This window comes from Pectinophora gossypiella, chromosome 15 (genome assembly GCF_024362695.1).
Source record: "Pectinophora gossypiella chromosome 15, ilPecGoss1.1, whole genome shotgun sequence".
Taxonomy (NCBI): Eukaryota; Metazoa; Arthropoda; class Insecta; order Lepidoptera; family Gelechiidae; genus Pectinophora; species Pectinophora gossypiella.
Genome location: NC_065418.1, coordinates 15,246,568 through 15,270,997, shown reverse-complemented (window position 1 = coordinate 15,270,997; position 24,430 = coordinate 15,246,568). Strand labels below are relative to the sequence as shown.

Here is a 24,430-nt window from a genome sequence, read left to right as displayed (position 1 = left end):
GCGAGCTTGTTCTGAAACGCAAAACATTCGTGCGCCGCGTGGCCATTGCACATTGTTATAATATTCGTAATGTATTTTGAAACTACCTTTTATCGCTCACACTAACCACATTAAAATAGGAATGCGCTGTGATATAACAATTCAATAATATTTTCGTTCAGCTGACTTTGAACTTGAGAGTTTTATCGTGATCAAATCGACGTGCATGGCTAACTCGGAACAAAGAATGATATGCTGATGCTGAATTATACGATATGTCGGGTTTTATGCGAAGTGATGAATGAAAAATAGATCGATATCTTTATGGTCGAGGTGCACCAATAGAATTCGTAACAAACTAACATAATCATCAATCAATACGTGTTCTTGGAACACATAACAGCAGAACACATTCGCATTTTCGGAGGTATACCTCATAGGAGGGTCATATATGACCTAACCTGTATTGGGCTGGTTTTTCCTTCACGGGTTGGAAGGTCAAACAGGCGGTCGCTTCCGTAAAAAACCGCACCTGTCAAATCTTCAGGTTAGGTAAGCGGACCCTATGAATAACGGGATAATGCTAAGGGGATGATGTAATGTGTTCTTGGAAATCAAACCAATGCGAAGATTAATTTTAATCTAGCACTTATGTCAGAACAAAAGCGTCGTCTATCCTAGTTTCTTCGATTGCGTCATTCTCAAGATCAAATCTTTGAAGAAACGGGCAACTATAATTCTCGTCGAAAAGCAATTAACTTATAAAAGTGCTGGCACATTTTCGGGAGAACTTGAATACAAACACGAATAGTCGGGGATTGGATAACATTTGTACAACAATAGCTCCGCAAGGGGTCACGATCAAGCCTGCGCACGATTCGATGCGACCTTTCTCTCGAGATCAACTTACTTTAGACAAGATAAGGCTTCTAACGCACTGAACATTTTATTTTGATACATAAGAGCAGCACACTCAGGATTATGACTTTACTTCTAATTGGTCATTTAGTCCTTTCTTCATCCTTTCTTTCTCGTCGTTCCGTCACTGCTGAGGATCGTGACTATGAAATCTGTACTGAAAGGTTGCCTGGAAGAGATTGCTACTTAGCAATAAGGCCGCCTATTGTACTCTTTCTCTTTTTTTTTGTATTTTTGTAATATGTTAAATCTTCCTTCATTGGATCCGGTTCTGTGCCCTATGCACAGCTCCTTTTGTATAGGATACGTGATAGTTAGCCCTGTACGATGTACGTGACTTTCATCGTAGACCTGCTTGGACTCTAAGCCACTGAATTTAAAAAAAAATCGTTACACTTGCTGGTAAACAGAGTAGCAAAATCAAAAATAAAATATTTATTTAGCCCTTTAACTTCAGAAAACTTGCTATTTTTCATGCGCCCACGCGACTTAGTTGTTACTTTTCTCCAGAAGTTTGAAACAAAGTCTGACAAAGTAATGTACCCGGCCAGTGGACAATGGACAGCGGCTGTGTAGGGGTAGTAGCTACACGTGATAATCCCACTTTGAAAACAATTCACGTTGATTATCCCTTTGGTGCCATACAGGCACGTGACCGCGCGACGTGACCAGAAATTTGGACTTCAGCCCTGCGGGTACCCAAAAATATGAGAGTTGATCCACGAAAGGCTTCACGCCCGAGCGTGTTTTCTTAAAAGAATTTATGTAAACGTGACCTAAGGTAGAGAACAGGCGCTTGAGATTTGCAGGTCTTTATTTTCTAATCTCGTGACATTTTTTAGGTATCTACATAAACTCACGATTACATCCCAACTGGGGTAGTCAGAGATACATCATCCATCGCAAGATGAACTAAGCACCCACACCTCACCGAGCTTTCTGTTAGACCAACGTGATAGGTGGTGAGCCGTATCGCCGTTTATAATGGTTGAGCCAACTGTGTTAGTGAAAACTGCAGTTAAGATAAAATAATTGACTGAATTAACCCGCAGTGAAGCGTGGTGGAGTATGCTCCATACCCCCTCCGGTTGATTCAGGGGAGGCCCGATCTCAGCAGTGGGACGTGTATAGGCTGTTTATGTTAAGTGTTATGCAAGATAAATTAAAAACTTATTGGTGCAGGTCCGGTACCGGAGTTCGAACCGGCACTCCCCGTTTAGAAGCAACCCACAATGACTAACAAGTATATGGTTAAGTTAAAATAAGTAACTGGTTTGGTAATGATCAATTATCATTTCTAGGTATACGATTTAAAAACTCTTGATGAAATCTTTATTTTCGTGAACCTTGCCGCTGAACTTCACAAGCTTAACTCTAAACACGGAAATGCATACGTCCCGATTAGTTCCTGAAGGTAGACGTTGGTGGGGAGATGCAGCGGGGGAGGGGGCAAGAGAGGAGGAACGAGAGGGGGGAAGCTGCGCGTGCGGCCGACGACCCGGTCGGTGACCGCAGGGCGTGCCCTTCTCGCCGATAATCGCTACAATATCTTACGTGATCAGGATTGGGATACGTTATTGTTCCGGAAATACTGTTATGGAAACAACATACACGAATTGATAACCTCTTTTTTTTGAAGTCGGTTAAAAAGGATGAACAACCTGTGAAACGGTGCCTTAAGATACAAAGCTCTTTTTCGTCTTCTGAAAAGACATCAAAATAAAAAGGAAGACTAAAGTTGAAACTGTGCATCTTAAGTAGGTACATCACAAGTTAAAAACGTAAAACTGAATTGTTGTGCATGTTGCAACCGACACCGGACCTTGATGCGTCGTTACAGCGTAGTTTTTCGTGTCCAAAAATAACTCAAAGGCCATCAAGTCAATATATCGCAGGAAGGATTACACGCTTCAACTCGGAGGACCACTAGTTATTCTGGTTCTGGTTTCCACAGCATCACGCTTGTATCCCCGAAAGGGTAGGCAGAGATGTATAGTATATACCCACTCTTCGCCAGCTATGTTTTAGTCCCGTATTGCCATAAACCGGGCGCAAATCCAGGACACTACGTGATATCAATTATCTACGATCCAAACATAAATTCAAACTCATATAATCGAATTAAGTTCAGAAATCACAATCATTTATTCAACGTAATATCATGGATTAACTTAAGAATAAGATATATATTTTTTACCATTAAATAAATCATTGCCGTAAGTTACAAACATCAGTCAAAAACTCTTATATTTTGTGTAATTATATTCTTCATAGTTTTGTCACTTTCATCTATATTTCTAATTGGTGTGGAGCCGTGGTAGGCCAGTTGGTAGAACGCTTGCCACTCATTTTGAGGTCGCAGGTTCGAATCCAGCACAGGCCTAAACCAATGATTGTCGAATTCATGTTTGGATCATAAATGATTATCACGTGCTCAGCTGTGCAGGAAAACCTCGTGAGGAAACCCACATTCGCGGGAAATGCATTTTCGAAAGTATGTGACCTAACCTGTAATGGATTGGTTTTCCCTTCGCGGGTTGGAAGGTCAGACAGGCAGTCGCTTCTGTAAAAACTGGACTTGTCAAATCTTCAGTATCTATATTTTCAACTTCAGAAACAGTATCTCACTACAAAGTAGTAGCTGAAAAATTCGGCCTCGGGTAGTCGGCTAATCACCCAATCGCATAGTCAGTCAAAACCGTAGTCGGCACAGACATCATCATCGTCGTCATCTCTTTTCTGTACCTTGTGTTCTTTGTCCTCAATAAAGTATATTTATCTTATGTTATTTTATCTAATAACTATCAATGAGGATAAAACTGTCTTTTTCTCCCTTCTGGTGTGCTACTGTTAAGTGTGTTCTTAAGTTTTGACAATTCCCCATATTATTTGAGTAAACAAACATATTGTTTTGGTTATATTTTTTACGCTGTAACCCTTTGCGCAGCGTTTAACTGCAAAATCATAGTGTTATATATATTCTCTAAAGATCGGAAAAAACAAAAACTTAGAAAGACTTAACTGCCTTTTTTCGACTGTCTGCTTTTCTTTTTCGTAACTCATACGTCAAACGGGATATAGTTGCAATTTTACATTGTTTTTATCCTCATTTAGGTGATGGGAACATAACCTGTCACAGTACATAAACTGCGTATATACGTCCCACTGCTGGGCACAGGCCTTCCCTCAATCAACCGGAGGGGGTATGGAGCATACTCCACCACGCTGATCCACTGCGGGTTGGTGGAGGTGTTTTTACGGCTAATAGCCGGGACCAACGGCTTAACGTGCCCTCCGAAGCACGGAATCATCTTACTTTCACATTACTTGTGACTTTTTGTCACAGTACGTTTCATCATATTTGCTTGGAACGTATATCAGCAGTGGCTGCAGTGGTGTTATTGATGAGATGACTTATGGCTTTCCTTACCCCGATAGGGATACCGGGGTCACTATATGTGTATGTGTTTGTGTGTATGTGTATGTGTCTTATATGTGATTGTGTGAACCAGTTTTTCTGGTTCTCGTTTACCTTTTGAGCGATCAGCTCCATTGTGACCGTGTAAGGCGGGACCAGGATCGACGGATCGTGACTCGAGGTCTTGATTGCAAGGTGTACCGGTTTGATCTGGATGTTGCCTGGTTTTAAGGAATGTTGCTGTTGGCATTCCCGTCTTGGTGGTGAGTATTGATGGAATAGACTACTGGCATTCCCAACAATTAAATCATTTTTAAATATATTTTTTTACAAAATAAGAATGCAATTTTTTATCTGTGTATTAATGTAACGTAACGGCCTCCGTGGTCTAGTGGTTGAGCGTTGAGCTCACGATCCGGAGGTCCCGGGTTCGAATCCCGGTGGGGACATATCACAAAAATCACTTTGTGATCCCTAGTTTGGTTAGGACATTACAGGCTGATCACCTGATTGTCCAAAAAGTAAGATGATCCGTGCTTCGGAAGACACGTTAAGCCGTTGGTCCCGGTTACTACTTACTGATGTAAGTAAGTAGTCGTTACATGAGCCATGTCAGGGGCCTCTGGCGGCTCAATAGTAACCCTGACACCAGGGTTGATGAGGTTGGTACTCCACCTCACAAACCACACGATAGAAGAAGATCTGTGTATTAGAAGACCGGAAACACAGTCGGCCATGATTAAGCTTCGTGTGACGTCACATATCCCAAAATAAACAAAAAATATCTGAAAGGTTTTTTGACTTAACTTACAAGAACAGTGTGTCAGGATCGAAGCAAATTGTTTTTCATAGTCTCTGCTTACCTCGATGGGAAATATGCATGAGTTTATGTATGTACGGTCACGAGTACATATATGTATACACTTTGAAACCATGTCACATTTATCTTTTTTGCAAATGAAACCGTAAGTCTCATTAAATGTCAAATATGATAGTGCGTCAGGGTTCTAAAGTGGGTACTAATATGTATACACTTTGGAACCATGTCACATTTATCTTTTTTGCAAATGAAACCGTAAGTCTCAATAAATGTCAAATATGATAGTGCGACAGGGTTCTAAAGTGGGTACATGATATTGATCATGACTGTATGTGTGATTTAACTTGCACTTTGTTGTACCAGCACTGGCATAGTAACTAGCTCGCTAACTCTAGTGCCCCGGAAATGGCGTTTATTGATAGTAGTAAACGTTGGCCGGCGTTGATTCCAGCTTACGTCAAACAATCGTTGGCTGCATCCAATGCAAGTGACTCATGCTCTATAATGGACCAGCCATTTACATTCATCTCTGTATTTACACAGATATATAACATAACTAGATGTCGCGTGGTTCGCTCGCAGCAAGGTGCTCGCGTGTCCTGTATTAGTTCGAAGCTTTTTTCCGCCATTTTTTTACCGCGATAGAATTTGACCAAGACTTAGGTCTCGTGAAATCAAAAAAGTTCTAGGTGCTATAGTTTTGCCAGGCCGTAGGGTGTCTCCCTGATGCGGAGCAGTTTTCCAAGATGACGTTCCGATCATCAATTTTACCTGTGATACATTTTCTGGAAAAACAAAATTTTTATGGCGGCCATTTTGTTTTTTTTTCACCGGCGATAAAATGTATAGACACCTACAGAGTCGGAGTACGATAATTATGCTACGTATGTTATATTCAGTAATGCGCAGTTCCCGTTAAAAGGCGCAAAATTGATGTAAACAGAGCTTTGTTACCTAACTCTTAGCGGCCTCCGTGGTCCAGTAATTGAGAGTTGGGCTCACGATCCGGGGGTCCCGGGTTCGAATCCCGGTAGGGACATCACAAAAATCACTTTGTGATCCCTAGTTTGGTTAGGACATTTCAAGCTGATCACCTGATTGTACGAAAGTAAGATGATCCGTGCCTCGGAATGCACGTTAAGCCGTGCATATTACACCATAGTACACATTACGCGGCATGCTGAATAAAAAGGCATTTTTTCCAATTAATAGTTCCCGTGACGTTAATATCATTGATTGGCGGCCCTCCACGTGCGATGCGCCCGCGCTGGTGCCCTAATACGGTCAAACTGGGCCGAGTGCGAGGTCGGTGCCAGCGTGACGTCACTGCGGCGCTGACGTCACGTATGTCACTACCATCCATCATCCGCTGTTTATCTGTGCGACAGTATGATATTAATACATAACATAAACAGCTTATATACGTCCCACTGCTGGGCACAGGCCTCCCCTCAATCAACCGGAGGGGGTATGAGCATACTCCACCACACTGCTCCAATGCGGGTTGGTGGAGGTGTTTTTACGGCTAATAGCCGGGACCAACGGCTTAACGTGCCCTCCGAAGCACGGAATCATCTTACTTTTTCGGACAATCAGGTGATTCAAGCCTGACAAGTCCTTACCAAACAAAGGACAGTCTCACAAAGTGATTTCGACAATGTCCCCATCGGGAATCGAACCCGGACCTCCAGATCGTGAGCCTAACGCTCTAACCACTAGACCACGGAGGCTGTTATGATATTAATACAGAGAAAAATTGTTCAAAAAACTCTCGGCTCTAAGTACTAATAGCACCTAATCTACTTATTAACCGCCTTACCAAATAAACAAGCGATGAACAGTCATGAGCAATATCGTGAAGGTACCCACTTTAGAACCCCGTCGCAGTGTCATATTTGACATTTAATGAGACTTACGGTTTAATTTGTCAAACAAGTTAATGTGACATGGTTTCAAAGTGTATACATATTAATTTAGTACTCGTGACCGAATGTGTGTATGAGTGTTTCACATCACACAACACTAATATAAAACTCACCTTGTATAATTTTATAACAAATATATTTTCCTCTACTTTGACAATCAAATACTTTTAAGCATATAATACTATTATATTATAACCGACAAAGGGATTGTGTCCTCTAACATGATGGACTAATGTTATGGGCGATAGGCTGATCCCTTATCACCATAAGGTTCATCATATCCAGCTTACGACATCGTATCAACAGTGGCTGCAAGTCGTCTTTGATTACTTGTGGCTCTGCCCACCCCATTAGGGATTACGGGCGTGAGTTTATGTATGTATGTATGTATATATACTCGACGGGGTGCCTCATAGGCTCCGGAGGAGCGCGAAAACTGTGCATGTCATGGCCCCGGGAGTGTACAACAAACTGCCTGACCATATCATACAAGCAAAGAATTGTACTATATTAAACATAAACTTAAAAAATGGCTTATTGAGCAGGCATTCTATAGTTTTGACGACCTGTAATTGATAATATATTTTAATGTAATTGAATTCCGTAGTAATATTTAATTTCATTGAATTTTGTAATATCTGTGACGTGTAATTATTATTATCAATAAATGACTATGACTATAATACTATTTTGTATCAATCCAAATTTGCATCTACGTCCCTCCATCTTCCAACCCAAAAAACAATCAGCCGCCTACAAACATTTTTCTTTTTCCGTAGAGCCACGTTCTTGTGTAGCATCCTCCATGATACTTTTTAGGGAAAAATAGAGCAGTGGTTTCCCTCTTGCCTTCTGCCCCGCAGTACTCACAGACAAGCAAAATTGTATCCAATTATGAAGTAATTCGATCGAAGTATATAATCCCATTAACAAAACGAAAACCCAAACTTTATAATAATTATAAGGGAACCTTTCAAACACCTTTAAAAATCCACGTAAGCCCTGTTCGGAAAAAGCGTTACATACATCGCAGTGTGACGGGTCCGAATCCCGGTTAGGGCTCTAAACCACTGTATCCGCCTTTATGAGTACATGAATTCATTTTTGAAACATAGATAAGCGTTCTGAAGTAATTCATCTAAAAAAGCAATATTGCTATTTATTTGTTTACATTGCGCACTTACTTTTATATGCGCAAATGTCAATGTGGCCTTTTAAACCCCCCTGTTATTGACACACGCGTCAATTGACAATAATTCTTGATCGAGAGTTGGTTGCAGACCTGCCAAAGAGCTTGGAATACTTGCTATATATAGACTTATTTGTTTACTGTTCGATCTAATTTGGTCAATTAGATAATTACATGTGCGTAGTTCCTGTTGGGGTAGGTTGAAGCACGTACTTTATCTTGGTAAACAAAACAATTTGAAGCCACTTGCTCGGTGAGGCGTGGGTACTAAGTTCTTGCGATGGATGACTACCCTAATTGAGATATCGTTGGGAGCTTATGTTATTGGTTAACACAATAACATCACGCCTGTATCTTTCGAGGGTAGGGAGAAAATAATATATACACCCGTTCCTCGCCAGCTATGTTTAAGTCCCATGTAAAAGAGGCCAAGCCTATTGCCATTAGCCGATCACAAATCTTGGGAACCAATATCAATTACCTATGATCCAAACTTACACTTAACAGCCTCCGTGGTCTAGTGGTTAGAGCGTTAGGCTCACGATCTGGAGGTCCGGGTTCGATTCCCGATGGGGATATTGTCGAAATCACTTCGTGATACTGTCCTTTGTTTGGTAAGGACTTTTCAGGCTTGAATCACCTGATTGTCCGAAAAAGTAAGATGATTCCGTGCTTCGGAGGGCACGATAAGCCGTGGGTCCCGGCTATTAGCCGTAAAAACACCTCCACCAACCCGCAGTGGAGTAGCGTGGTGGAGTATGCTCCATACCCCCTCCGGTTGATTGAGGGGAGGCCTGTGCCCAGCAGTGGGACGTATATAGGCAGTTTATGTATGTATACGTATATATGATCCAAACACGAATTGAAACTGGGAAGGTCCGACAGGCAGTCGCTTCTGTAAACAACTGTCATATTTTCAGGTTATGTAAGCGGACTTTGGGAAAACGGGATACCTAACTCTAGGGAGACGATGAAGTATGAAGTGACGACGGGGAGAGAAGCAGGTAGGCATATTCAAGTACCGAATGCTTTCTATTCGCTTCCAGCACAGAAGTAACTCAAACTACTAAGCATATTTTTCAAATCTAAGTCACAAATAAGGAATATAATGGAATATATTGGAATGGAATGGGCTGCCGGCGTCGGTGTTTCCTATATCTTATAACCTCGGGTCCTTTAAATCACGGGTGAATAGGCTTTTTCTGGGTAAGCTCGTTCCAACGTCGATCTCTTCTTCTCCTCGTGGAAGAACGAAGTCAAGAGCAAACCTATCTTAATTAAAAAAAAAAATATAACTATGCACATATATATTATTTAAAATCTCAGAACCTACAAGTGCCTACAAGTCTCAAATTTTGCATAAGGTTCCTTTTAGGACGTAGTTACTCTACTAATACTTGAAATTTCGTAAAATTCAACCCTTAAGGGGTAAAAAGAGATGGCAAAGTTTGTTTGAAGCTTCTATATTTTTAATAGTAGAGTTTCACGCGAACGAACTCGCGGGTAATAGCTAAATGTATAATATATTATGTAAGTTAGGATATTACATTATTGTTAGCTAAAACCGTTATTTTACTACCTAAGAAAGTTACCTGAGTTGTATCACGTAGACACTATGTTCACAAACGTATATAGACCAACGAGGCACGACGTATTTATATGATAGGTTCGTTGTTCAAACTATTTTGGAAACTTTTTGCGCCTATCGACCAAGTACTCTTTATCATGTGGGTTGTGAGGTGGATTACCAACCTCACCAACCCTGGTGTCAGGGTTACTATTGAGCCGCCAAAGGTCCCTGACACGACTCATGTATCGACTACGTACTTACATCAGTAAGTAGTAACCGGGATCAACGGCTTAACGTGCCTTCCGAAGCACGGATCGTGTTACTTTCGGACAATCAGGTGATCAGCCTGTAAGGTCTTACCAAACTAGGGATCACAAAGTGATTTTTGTGATGTGTCCCCAATGGGATTCGAACCCGGGACCCCCGGATCGTGAGCCCAACGCTCAATCACTGGACCACGGAGGCCGTTGACCACGTACTGAATGCCTAATTGTAGATTTGTATCTACAATGAGTCACTTAAAAAAAACCTTCCATCGCGCAACGACACGATAGTATAGTCAACTATTGTTGACAAGATTCACGGCGCATTGGCGCTTCTGCACTGTAAAGTTGTGATATGTAAATAAATAAATAAAATAAAATTGTACTGCCTCGTCACCGATCACCATACTAGGTAGGTACTAGGTACGTACTTGTGTGGTATAATTGGTAGCCAGGAATAGTCTGGCGCGCCGCCAGCGCAGGGAAGCGGAAATGACGCGGCGGACGTACCGATACTACTATAGCTATAGCATAGAATAATTAATATTACTACGTATAGAACGGCACCTCTTAGCTCACCACCAGCGGCTGAGCTAGGTTTACGTTTACCACACCCCCCTCGGTCATACTTTAGTCTTCAATCGTATGGGCGTCAGACGTCACACACAGATGCGCGTGTACGATAACGTCAAAGTGTAGTGTCTGTGTAGAACGAGGTATTTTGTATGAAGTGTCCAGGGTGCGGCTATAGGGACAATTTCGTATTCTATTTAAGTAATCCTAAGATGGATATGATGAACCTTACGGTGATAAGGGATCAGCCTATCGCCCATAACATTAGTCCATCATGTTAGAGGACGCAATACCTCTGTCGGTTTCATCCATCTTAGGACTTCGTATCAACAGTGGCTGCAAGTTGTCTTTGATTACTTGTGGCTCTGCCCACCCCATTTGGGATTATGGGCGTGAGTTTATGTATGTATGTATTTAAGTAATCCGACGTTATGTTATTTATGTAGGTATCACTAACTAACTAATACGTATGAAACACGATGATGTAAGTATGTAGTCGTTACATGAGCCATGTCAACGCCTTTGCCTTAGCCTTTGGCGGCTCAGTTATAACCTTGACACCAGGGTTGACGAGGTTGGTATTCCACCTCACAACCCACAAGAAGCGAACCGATAAGAAGGAGAACACGATGTTCAGAAATCAGGAACATTTATCCAACGTAATTACATTGTTGAAGGACAATTTTTGAATCTACGTCATTTCGCAAGGTGTTATGGCCGGGGAGGAGAAATAACAGGAAACTGCAACAGCAACCCATCAGTTGATGATGGTATTATTATATAATCGTTGCATAGGTCTGTTTTAGACGTTCCATGACTTTCATTGTCGCAAAGTTATGCATTTTTATTCATGGCTGTGCAAGCCAATTCTGTTGCGAAAAATTTACCGCACACTCTGCAGGAGAAGCCTTCGGCAGTTGGAATGTTGTCGGCTTGGTGTCCTTTCATTCTCCTACTCGTCAGTCCGGAACCGGGTGTTATAAATAACTAAGTAATATTCAATATGCATATATAACTTATAAGAGCTCAAGATCACGACGTGGCTCTCCTCGATATGCCGGAAACGAGCCCCAAGCTTCTTCGGACATATTATGAGGTCCCCAAAGCACGGTCTGGAGAAGCAGATCATCGTTGGGCAAGGAAGGGCACCTACGAGGTGGTCTGACACCCTGAAGAAGACGGTGGGCGGCAGCATGCAGAGAGCGTTCCACGCAGCATACAGCCGTACTGAATGGAAAAACATAACCTGTGGTCGTGATCCTCAGCAGTGAGGGAAAGACGAAGAAGAAGAGATATAACTTATAAATAAGATAGTAAACAGTTCCGTATTTAGATTTACGATGATGGTGTCGCAAACATACAATCTCATGGGGTCTAAATGACTATTTATTTTATGTATTTATTTCTCATGGGAGTTACATCTGGTTTATGGCGTGAGGTGGTCCCGTGTATAACGGGACAATCCAGGTAAAAATAACGGGGTTTGTAACCGTTTGTGTTGTGAATATGGGAGCGAGAAACTATTTCCTAAGTTTACTTCAAATTAGAACTTGTGAAGCCGTGATGGCTCAGATGGTAGAACGCTTGACTCTCACTGTGAGGTCGCAGGTTCGAATCCCAACACGAATCTAACCCGAATTTGTTATCGAATTAATGTTTGGATCATAAATGATTATCACGTGTTCAGCGGTGAAGGAAAACATTGTGAGGAAACCCACATTTCCCGAGTATTGTGTTTTGGAGGTACCTATGTGACCTAACCTGTAATGAGCTGATCTTTGCTTCCCGGGTTGGAAGGTCGGACAAAAAGCCGGACCTGTCAAATGTTCAGGTTATGTAAGCGGACCCTGTGAAAAACGATATATCGTTATGGAGATTACTTCAAATAAGGACGATTATTATCCTTTAGGTTCAATACGATCTACTCTGAACCGGCGTGCGTGTATGAAGCGATTGATGAATGTGGAGGAAGCAAGAGAAGTGTGTCAGGATCGAAGCAAATGGAATTCTATAGTCTCTGCTTACCCCGACTCCCTTCTCTTTTCACCAGTATTGTTGTACAGTTCATCCGGCCAAGTAGTGAAACAAAAAAATATATACGTTCAGTTTTGTAATAGAATTACTGCGATTGTATGTTCCATTAGTTACAGTCAATAAGTCGTTAACAGCTGGTCTAAAAAGTCATCTAAAAAGCAATACTGCAATTTTACACTTGCGCATATTATATTGCGGTGAAGGGAAACATCGCGAGGAAACCCACATTCCCGAGAAATGCATTTCTAGAGGTATGTGACCAAACATGTATTGGGCTGGATTTCCCATCACGGGTTGGAAGGTCAAGACAGATAGTCGCTTCTTTAAAAAACCGGACCTGTCAAATTAATCCCCCGCCTCCCCCGAAAACGCTATAAAATCCCTCCCCTATGAATAACGAGATAATGCTAATGTCACAATATGCAATGTCAACATGTCAAATAGCAATATTGATTTTATAGATGAATTGCTCCTATGTGGCCTTTTAACCATCGAATTCTGTTAGCAGTATATGATAAATTTATGCAATTTAAAATTCGATGAAACGAATGAATACTAAAAGAAAGAGGCCTATAATCAATTTTCTTTTGTCTATGACAGTATTCTAGAATGGTCGTTACTTTTACCGGAATGGCGTAAAGCTTATACGATTGAAAAAAGTCAATAAACTGTTGCTGAGCTCACTGCATATTTTATTTCCATCCCACAACTTTATTCCACATTTAAAAAATCTTTACAACTAAGTAGGTAACTACTATTTATAATGATTACCAATTAATAATGAATAAAATTAACATTGATCTTTGCTCAAGTCAAGAACTGTTATTATAAGAATTAATTGTGCAGTATGACAAATTATGTACTCGTCTTATATAAGTACGGGCAAAGATGAATCATAATCATAATAAACGGCATAAAATTATAAACAACAAACACAAATTCAAGATAACACGCCATATTTTCATATTAAGCATAATAAATAATTTAGAATAGCATCATAATAATAAAAATAAATGTACAAAAAGTTTAACATGACGATGCCTCCTGTGAGGATTGAACTCACGACCCCTGGTTTACGAGACCAGTGCTCTACCACTGAGCTAAAGAGGCTATGCGGGGACGCGTGAAATACTCGCTCCCTTACTATGGATCGTTTGCGACTTATCTATACACTGGTAAACTGATATAAGGGTCGGCAGTATGCGACAAGCTATATTGTTCGTATGTGTAAACTAATTAGATGATATTTGAGGGCCCGATAATGTTAAATCTTATCATGTTAAAAATTGTCTTTTTTCTCTTCCACCAATTCATGCATAACTTGTACCTAACCCCAGTGTACGTCGATTGAATCTATACCATATAAAACGTAACATTATTAGTGTGACATATTTATTTATATAAAACCACCAGCAGCAACAGTAACTGTCAGTACAGTACTATTCAGAGGCGGAGGACAGAAGTCCTAGTACAGCTTTGAAATAGACTACTCTGGGCGCCATCCCACTCGCGTCAGACAGAGCACTGCAGGGCGGAAGGCAAGAGGGAAACCACTGCTTTATTTTTTCCTAAAAAAGTAGCATGGAGGATGCTATTCCGACAAGAGCGTGGCTCTTAAATTAGTGATGATGATTTAAAACCAAAATAATTTACTTTATCATAAAAGACTCATGTATTTACACAATACTATTTTACACAAACTCCCTAAGTGTCTAAGTGAAAATAGATCGAACCTGCGCTCCCCGTTTGAGAATACATCCAGCCACACACAGGACAGTGATTTACAGGTACAAAGTAAATCATAACAAGTTTATAATAGGTAGAATATTGCCGTGACTGTAAATAATACATGGTGCTAGTTCTAGAGTGTAATTACTCGTGAGTCATGGCATTAGGTAGGTTATAACGTTATCTAGACTTGTATTACGTAATGTTGATAGTATGTGTCGTGTTAAACATACCTACATCCATACTAATCCGTACTAATATTATTAATGCGAACACATACACTTGTATGTGTTTGTCTGTTTGCTTGTCCGTCTTTCACGGCCATACGGAGCGACGAATTGACGCAGTCGATATTAAGTCGATCGATTCTTTTCCGTCTACCACTACTCAATAAAGATATTTTTGAATTTGAATCGATAGTTAAAAAAAAAAAACAATAGGATCGATAGGATATCGATAGCTCTTGCAACAGTCAGAAGCAATACTATCTATTCATCAATAAGTAGTATTGTGCTATATGAGCTACCGATAGTAAAGATGATTTTCAAGCACAACTATCGATTGTCAAATTATCGATACTTCGACAACAGTAGTGTGGGGCTTAGAGGTGGACTGTAGCATAAGGCAGACATGACAATTGTAGTAACTGGTCGCAGATACAGTGCATGAAATAAGTACTGGAAAGCCGCATTAAAACAAAAAATCTACTAGCTTACTACATCCAGGTAAAGTCTCCAGAATATTAGCCATGTTGCCCCTATGCACCGCCAATATCACTCTTCGGACAAAACAACCGGTAGAATGTTGCCACAATGAGGCGCGCTGAATGATGCGCCGTCGATGTGACCCAGTTGAAAAAAAAAAATTGAAATAATTGTATTTTTTTTTATAGTCAATGTTTAGTTGTTCCCCTTCGTAGTTTTATAATTTTTTTGTGTTTGTGTGCATTAGTGTTTAATTATCCATTCATCCTTGGTAAAGCTAAATAGCAAAGCTTGTTTACCGAGCTATGTTTCAAGCCTAAAACTTGTACTAATCCCAAATAAAGTAGCATGATGAAGATTGCTAAAATATAAAATGACAGGTCTGAGAATTTTAAATTAACCATCCTTTCAAATGTCCCTTAAATACCTACTTCTCAAATAAAGTAGGGAAGTAGACATGACTTACCTTAACTCCTCTGATTTCTTTCCTGTAACAAAAATAAAGCTTTTTTGTATCAGAAAGCACTATTATTGAAATTATTTTGTACATGTAAATAATATAAAATCCAAAAAGAATTGCCGAAACCCGGGATCGAACCAGGGACCTTTAGATCTTCAGTCTAACGCTCTCCCAACTGAGCTATTTCGGCCACATGATAGGAGGGCAAAATTCGCGAACATGTTCTATCAGATTAAATTAAAACACATATTATTAAAAAATATATATATATTATTAGTAATTTATGAATAAAAATCAATACATTTCAAAAAACTAACTTTCGTAACTTAGGTCTTTCGTAAAAAGCGTAGTACAAAGAGGTATGTGCTATTTGTGACCATACTAACGCCATCTGTGATGCGAATAGTGAACTTTTAGTTCACGGTAGGTGGCACTGAGCTCGCGCGTATATTTTGAATTCATGAATTATTGGAAAATGAATAAATATTTTTGAGCTATTTATTACAAGGAAAATAATAGCAAACATTTAAAACCGTTCCTTTTAAAAATTAGAAAAAACAAAAAAAATCAAATCAGTAAGCATTTTATTTAGATAGGGGTTCAAATTGGAGAGGTTTTATAGAAAGGCCAAGGTAAGATTACTCTTAACTGGTAAGCAGATTATGAAGACTTTTGATGAGAGGAAATTAAAGTGGTGAATTAAGATTCTAGTGGAATTCTGTGATTTTGCAAACTTGTATGCGAAATATAGGTTCCTCTCCTCCTTCATTATAGGTACACAGTCTTATTAAAAAAGTCTGTTGCAGGTTATAAGTATTCTAATTCCTAACTATTAGTAAAAATTCTTACCATCCTCCACATCAGCTTGCACAGCCTTGTCGGTTGCCACCAGCCCCTCATCATCAAACACCACTCCACATTTCTTGTACAGGTGACTACGAAGCTTCATGAACTTCTCAGTTTCATGGAATGCACGGATTTCATCCTACAAAAAAAATTGATTACCCATTGTAAGCTAGCTTTTAGAATTGCGAATACTTACATCTTTTTTTATATTTTTATATTGATTTTAACAAAATATTATAATGGTTGCCTGTGTCTGTCTGTTCATCATAGTTATTTTCTGGTGTGCAATATAAAATAATAATTATAAAAGATGTATTGTATAGTTTGCTATGAAATACAGGTAGCTATAAGTTAAAAAGTTAAATGACTATTCTACATGTTTGAAAACTTTACTAGTGATCAAAAGCCATCGGGATACAAAACTACTTAATAGTTATTCAGTAAATTACTGTCTTTGCAGTAAGTTTTCCTTACCTTCAACTCCTTTAATTTAGTGTGAGACCTACTAGAGTAACATTGCCTCACATGATGATCCGACCACATCTCATCGCGGTTCATACACGGCGAAGACGCTTGTGCCTTCAGCATGCGGGGCTCAGGCCTTCCCTTCGACACCGTACGCGGTGGAGACTTAGAAGTGTCCATAGATTTTAACGTCCGCCTTGGTTTCACTACCCGAGACCTTCTCGCACTACTTTCCCCTCTCTTCTCACTATTTTCAGGAACATATTCATTTAAAACCGTTGGGAGTTCACTAAAAACACTAGAACTAACGTTCGAAACAGATGCTTTGGCGCCAACTCGAACTGACGACGGGACTTCGTGCCTCATTACGACAGGATTTGCATTTAAACTAGCAACAGAATTGCTATGTACACGAGACATTACTCTATCGTAGGCTTTATTCCGCTTTTTATTCATTATTTGAATTTTATTTCGGCAAAATATGTATGAAATCGTTGTTTGTAAACGAAATTGGGTGTTATGACATCTGTCACTGAAAGACAGACACGGTTGGTTGCGTAAAGATAAGAATGCTTACCATGTCTTTAAATTTTTATTGTTAGTGTCGCCATCTAGTGATGAAAGCTACTTATTAAAATTATGTCGTCATTATTATGCATTTAAATTCCAATCAAGTATAATCATTTTTTAAGACACTGTGGCAAACGTATGTTCGTTATTATTTTGTATTCATTATTTCAGTTATTTACCAAAAAGAAAATTCTTTATTACACAAACAAAAAAAAAAAACCTGTCTTATAAATGCTAATCAGCGCCATCTGGTTTCTGCAAGTACAACTATTACATTTCTGGAGTAATTTTGAAATACACTATTATCTGTAGTAGAAAATTATAATCTGTGCACGGCAGTATATTTTTTTTTAATTGAAACAGGCAAAAGAATTTTAAATATACAGTTTGTCGTCTGTTGCCCGTTATTAACGTTGCGGTCTCTTCAGTGATTTTATGGACATAAAACAGAAAGTAAAGAAAAACGAATATTGATTTCATTATAATATGATAATATTATTATCATTGTTAGAAGCCACATCTCTAGATTATTGGTTTTTTGCAATGCATGCATTCTATGTAAATCTATCAGGGGCCTCATTATGTGGCCCAGATGATGGAGTCTCTTATTTAGCAGAGCTCCTCAATCTACTAGCTATAGCAATAAATTATGAGATTTACCTATCACTTTTTTAATAATTCTATGAGGTTAATGCAAAAGAGAAAAAGCCATTTTAACTGCTTGTAGTATTTATTTAACACAAAATATTTATTTTATCTAAGATCTAACTAAAAATGATAAAATTAAATGCATTATACTGGCAGGGATTGACTACTTTGCTCCAACCAGCTCATTATGTTTGGCTTCATAGATATTCTTAGCTTCAGTCTGAAACTCGTCACACATCGCCTGTATCTGTTTAGTGACATCAAAGATCAGATCTTCTGAAACACCAGTATGTTTTTTAGCTTTTTTAATATAATCATTTTGTACATCTTTCATTGCATCTCTACATTTGATGTATAATGCTTTGGCATTCTTCGCTAAAGCTTCCCTATGCTCTTTTGTGACTTTAGGCACAGGAACAAACAATGTTGTGCCATCTTGTTGGGGATTTAAGTTCATTCCAGAATGGGCTATAGCTTTCAAAGCATCAGGGATAGCCTGTGGGAAAGAAGCAAAGTTTATGACCATTGTTTTAGGGTTTTTTCGTACGATCTGTGCCAGTTCTTGTAATTCGTACTCTTTGCCTTCAAACTTTACGGGTAGAGATTCTAGGGAGCCCGTCGTAGATCGAAGAGACAGGTTTTTTGCAAAGTCCTCCTTCATGTTTTCTATAGCAGCTCTGCATCTTTCTTTAAGTTTTTCAACGGGTACTATCTCGGACATCATCGCTGTGTTGATAACGACTTTGGCGCCCTTACCTTTCTTATCCTTTCCTTTGTCTTTGCTCTTTGCATAGTTTCGAACAGTTGTAAAGTTTGTATTTAGGCAAATTATTCTTTCATTTCGTACGAAGTTGACAGGTTGAATCCTCAATGAATTCACTAATGTAGGCAGTATTAAACGCTGTAATATTCTTGTTCCCATTTTTATTATTCAGGACTACTTGCATTTGAGTACAAAATTATTTTGGTAGTACAGGGAATCTCTGTCAGGAATATTATAACCTCAAAACCCGCTTTCCTTGTAATGACATTTTAACCGTTTTGATAGTCCATATCTTATACCAAGTACTACTAATTAAGTCTCTGATTTCGGACGAATTATTAATATTTCGTCATTTTGTGATTGAAATAAATACGTATACTGTTAGTGTACCTACTTAAATAAATAAAATTTCATATTTGCCCATATTTTAAACAAAATTAAGAGTAGGATGCCTGCTTGCTAACAAAACGCAATTCTTCTTGTGTGCTTATTTATGTTTAAACATGCATCAACTGAATTCTTAGTGAAGATAAGGATTATCATTTTCTATTTCACTTATAAGGACGAACTATTATCTGCTGCGTACAACATTAACACATTTCTGACACTTGGAGGAAATCCAACAAAAATTTTGGCATAAGTTTTGAAAAAATGTCCGTGTTATTTCAGACTGTAATCAATACAGGAAGACTGTATTCACTCAGGAAAACATTGAATGCTTCTTCATACTGCAAATGTGTGACTGTAAGAAGATTTTCAGGTGAACATTTTGGAGGTTATACTGGTTATTATGATTTTCTTCAAGGTGGCTAAGGTTATGCATTTTCAGATGTTCCGAGCAAGTTCAAAACGTTTGACGAAGTGGTAACACAGAGGAGACAGGAGGCCCGACGGAGTATCGTAGTGCAAGTTAACTCAGACTCTTCATTTAAGGAATTATACAGTTACTGTTCCAAGTATGCCTCTGTCAGTGGAGTGCACCATTACAAAAATAATGCAGAAGAGGTAAATAGATAGTTCATCTTATGATGTAATCATCACTTCCTATTAATACAAATTGGATATGACTTCATAATTTAGGAAACTAAAATTACATACATGAAACATGTATTTATAAGAATGGAAATGAAATATAACTTTTCCCAAGTAAATTGTTAACTTAATTCGTATGATAATTTATTTTAAACCCTAAGTAGGTTCTTTACTATTTTTTTATTTATCACTATTGTTTAAATTTTCAGCATTTTATGCTCATTGAGTTTGGTTCCGAAGAGAATCTTAAAGATGTGTTACGAAGCTGCAGTTCCCACCACAAGGACCTTGACGTCATGGCCTTACAGTCACCCTTCCTATGGTTCCGTGCAGTCTCCGGCAAAAAAGAAATTCTTACCGTACCTGATGATAAATCATTACTTATTACAAATGGGACACTCCCTGTGGATGAAGATCAGCTGTTTGCGGAGCTTCTTGCTTGTGAAACTGTTTCAGATCAGATTCAGACTCTGTATGATAAGACCATGTTAAATGATTTGGGGATTCGGTTGAGGTACATGGTGGCTAGACAGGTAAGATTTCTCTAATATAGGTATTTTTTTGTAATGTTCTCTTTGGACCACAATCTCACCTGATGGTAAGTGATAATGTTGCGTAAAGTGAAACTTGGAAAACACTTCCCTAGTAAGTGCCTATTCATTCTAGCCTTGTAAAACTGCAAGATTGTATGAGTACAAGAAAATACTTTACATGGCAATTGGCGCCCTTATTGCTTACATCAATTTCTTCCACCCTTCGCGGCACGGCAACTGGGCCGCGCGCAGTGCGAATCATATCGACGACTTTGACCAATAGCCTTACGACGACTGTCCACGTAGATGGCATTTTCTATGTCTATTGGTCGAAGCCGTTGCCATTCAGAACTTGCACGCAACCATACATATTTGTTCACTTTACATTATAGTTTTTCCAATATTACTAACTATATCTCCTCTTTCCAGTTGGAAATAATGTTTGACAGTCTGTACGCCAATATAGCAGTCCGACCATTTGGTTCGTCAGTCAACGGCTTTGGCAGGATAGGCTGCGACCTGGATCTGGTGCTAACAAATGTATTAACAGAGGAATTGGTAGGTTATCCACAATTTCCATATTTTTCTACCACATTAAGACTGATTTTCTTGCATACAATATTAGTTAAGAAACTGGTAGAATGCTTTTGCCTTAGTATTATCTGTAGGCACACCCCAGACACTCCACACAAAAATATAATGAGGACAAAAACTGCCTATTTCTCCCATAAGGTGTCGCTACTGTTGAGTGTTCTTAAATTTTGACAGTTCCCCATATTTGAGTAAACAAACATGTAGTGTTGTTTATATTTTTACACTAAGTGTGAGCGAGACACAGTCCGCCCACTTTCCCCTTTACTCCTCAGCAGTTTACGGTCATTTTAAGACTAAGTAAGTGAGGTCGGCGCCTGATACTGGGGCAGAGTTACCGTTCTATATACCCAATGGGAAATTTGAAAAGCCAACATTAGAAAACACAGCATTCCATCCTTTTTACAATGTTTCTATTCGTGGATTCCAGAGTGACCCAGAAAAACGCTTGGTCTACCAAGAAAAGAAGTGCGAAGGTGGCCGGTCTCCATGGCAACGGCACATGGAGCTGGTAGGAGAACTATTGGAGCTCCGAGTACCAGGAGTGACCAGGGTACAGAGGATTCTTCATGCTAGAGTGCCGATTGTGAAGTATGCACATGACTTGGCCGGGTTGGACGTCGACTTGTGCTATAGTAACATGTAAGTAAAGGTTCCGGCATTCTTTGGTAACTTGTCGTAAAGAAAACTAAAGTTAATTTGTTGTTCTAACAAAAAGTTCGGTAAAGCGTGCGATGGCTGTACGTCTAATCTGACAATCACAATTGGGTAGTCTCCTAGGTCAAAAACAAATCATCAAATTCTGATGACAAAATAAAGACAGATCTAAAACTGAAGAAAAACATTTTATTTTCTATTTAACTTATTTATGAATTTTAATCAAGAAAAACGTAATAATAATCCGTAATTTTATCACGTTTTTCTATGACGCACAGTGTGCTGTTTCATTCAAATACCATAATTAATTTTGTGTGCTGAAATTTAGCAAAAAGTAACTGTTTTGGATAGTTGGAAAGTAGGCTATTGGGAATGTTAACATTATGACCACATCCCATTAAGTGCCTTACAAAATAATAGTGTATTAGGTAGTCACCTTAGTCACGCAATCAGAAATCCCGGTCCAGCATAAATTTTCACTTGTGGCTACTGCGTCTCACGTTGGTCTAACAGAAAGCTTGGTGAAGTGTGGGCACTTAGTTCATCTTGTGATGGATCTATTTCTGACTACTCCAATTGGGATATAGTTGTGAGCTTATGTTATGTTAATTTACTACCTAGGTCTGGCATATATATGTCAGAGCTCCTCTGGCTGTTCGGTTCCCTGGACCCCCGCGTCAGGCCGCTCACGTTCGCGGTCCGCCGCTGGGCGCAGACTGTGGGGCTCACCAACCCACACCCCGGCAGGTGGATCACCAACTTCCCATTGACCCTGATGGTGCTGTTCTTCCTCCAGCAGAAGACTAAGGATGGATTTGTACTGCCGTCTTTTAAATACTTGATTCGGAAAGCTGGTGAGTTTGGGTGGTTTGATTTTTGTTATTACGAGCAGTGGTATGGCCTTCATTTGCAAAAATATGACACTCTTGTTTGTGGGATCGTTTTGTGGGCGACAAATGGTCACATTATTTATCTCTACCGAAGTAGGATACCTTTCATATACTTACTTGTGTCATTAATTTAAAGCCTTAAGTTCGAATGTACTTTTAAAATCGAAACCCCCATTGTTCAATTATTGTAGATATCTGGAAATCTCGGCTTTATGAGGTTAAAAGCAGATTAGATAATCACCTTCACAAAAGTCAAATAATAATAAACAATACTTACCTCATGCTACAACTGATTTTCGACAGAAAAACCTTCAGAATCTGAAAAAAATTCAGAACCTTCAAATAATTTCATTTCAGAAAAAGATGATATAAAATTAGCAGAAGACAACGTCAACTGCACATTCCTGCGCGACCTGAACAAACTGCCGACAGAGAGCTACGCACAGAGCTCATCCAACCTGCAATCCCTACTGCTGCAGTTCTTCGAGTTCTACTCCCAATTCGACTTCAACGACAAAGCCATTTCCATCAACGAAGGTACTCCGGTGAGGAAACCCAATGCTCTACCTTTGTATATAGTTAATCCTTTAGAACAAGCTCTGAACGTAAGCAGAAATGTTAGTTACGAGGAATGCGAGCGGCTACGGACGGAGGTCAGAAACGCAGCGTGGCAACTGGAATCCAGCTCAGAAGGGAGCAAAGGCGATGACTGGGGCCTCTTAGGGCTATTAGAAAGACGCACAACGAGAGGCCTAAAAAAGCTACTTCGAGTTGGAAACTCGCATAGACTAGTATCAGTGAAAGATCTCTTCAATGAAAAAGAAGATGATAAGCAAGATAGTTTAAGGAGTAAGTTACAAAGACTGACAAAGACAGATAAAGAAGTGGACCAGAGTGTGAAGGAGATGAAAGTAGCGATGATAAAAGAAGAAAGAAAGGAACAGAAATTGAAGTTCAAGAACAGTCAAGTAGCAAATGAAGTGTATAGAATACGAAGGGACAAAATTGTATGAGAGTGGCAACTATTTGTATAGTTAGTGAGGTCATTTTGTAAAGTTATTGTGAAACAATCGCATGTTATATACATTTTATATTCATGGACATAAAAGTGATTACATTGACACCAAATATGATCATTGTTGGCTAGAAAAAGAAATTAGGTTTCCTATCATTATTTGTTTTTCTCCTCAACTGGCAACATTATTTGAAGCTTTGCCATTGGCTGATTACGACTGGTGTTGCCAGAACTTTACTTGTAAATAAGCAAATTGTCACCATATTTTCCTATCTATTTACCCAAAGTTGAAAGGTATATTGATTTATATTTTTACATGTTTACCGCAATCTCATTGATAGTCTTAACCTGGCGCTCAATCTGTGACATATGCAAATGATATGCAAATATTGTGAAAAAGTTGCGTGTAAGTAAAATTTTAGCTAAGACTTCAGCAATGGTTGAAATAGATTCGAATTTCGAAATAATTGTTATGTTTCTTTAGCTGTCAGGCACACATTCCGTCAACTCCCGTACTGTTCCATTCTTTCAACTTGTTTCCAAATTTGAAAGCTTTTTATGCTTTAAAATCCACTGACTAATTATAATTACTACAATTCGATCTAATCTGTATTAATTTGTAAATGGAAATTGATCCAAAGGTATGTATATGTTTCTAATTATATTGTTTTGATTGTTTGTATGAGCTAGATTCAGTTACTCATGTTACGTTGTAAATAAAACGTTACATTTACATTATTATTTGATTTCATTTTTTTTGACTAATTTATATTTGTAGTCTAAAAAGGCTACATTGAAGCTATTCATCTAAAAAGCAATATAATATTGCAATTAGACAT

At 39.0% G+C, this 24,430-nt stretch overlaps 3 protein-coding genes and 2 non-coding genes across 5 annotated transcripts in view; 1 reads left to right on the top strand and 4 right to left on the bottom strand.

The window, feature by feature from the left end:
- Positions 1–17,387, bottom strand: part of LOC126373280 (uncharacterized protein MAL13P1.304-like) — a 108,155-nt gene extending 90,768 nt beyond the window's left edge. Inside the window, exons 1-3 of the mRNA XM_050019358.1 lie at positions 16,902–17,387; positions 16,431–16,566; positions 15,588–15,609 (exon numbers count right to left, since the gene is read on the bottom strand). Of these exons, the coding sequence (XP_049875315.1) occupies positions 15,588–15,609; positions 16,431–16,566; positions 16,902–17,348 (605 nt within the window). The 5' untranslated portion in view covers positions 17,349–17,387. The remainder of the gene's footprint in view (positions 1–15,587; positions 15,610–16,430; positions 16,567–16,901) is intronic.
- On the bottom strand, positions 13,728–13,799 carry Trnat-cgu (transfer RNA threonine (anticodon CGU)). Its single transcript has one exon. It is a non-coding gene; the product is annotated as a tRNA-Thr (tRNA).
- Positions 15,699–15,771, bottom strand: Trnaf-gaa (transfer RNA phenylalanine (anticodon GAA)). The gene has a single exon. It is a non-coding gene; the product is annotated as a tRNA-Phe (tRNA).
- Positions 17,388–18,173: 786 nt separating the features above from the next.
- On the bottom strand, positions 18,174–19,119 carry LOC126373362 (ribosome-recycling factor, mitochondrial). Its single transcript, XM_050019510.1, has one exon. It carries the CDS (start codon positions 19,030–19,032, stop codon positions 18,274–18,276), a length of 759 nt encoding a protein of 252 aa, XP_049875467.1. The 5' UTR covers positions 19,033–19,119; the 3' UTR covers positions 18,174–18,273.
- Positions 19,120–19,463: 344 nt separating this feature from the next.
- LOC126373302 (poly(A) RNA polymerase, mitochondrial-like) lies at positions 19,464–24,329 on the top strand. The gene is made up of 7 exons (XM_050019404.1): positions 19,464–19,633; positions 19,703–19,878; positions 20,115–20,438; positions 20,868–20,996; positions 21,460–21,671; positions 22,308–22,540; positions 22,934–24,329. Exons 1-7 carry the CDS (start codon positions 19,525–19,527, stop codon positions 23,587–23,589), a joined length of 1,839 nt encoding a protein of 612 aa, XP_049875361.1. The 5' UTR covers positions 19,464–19,524; the 3' UTR covers positions 23,590–24,329.
- The last annotated feature ends 101 nt before the right edge of the window (positions 24,330–24,430 follow it).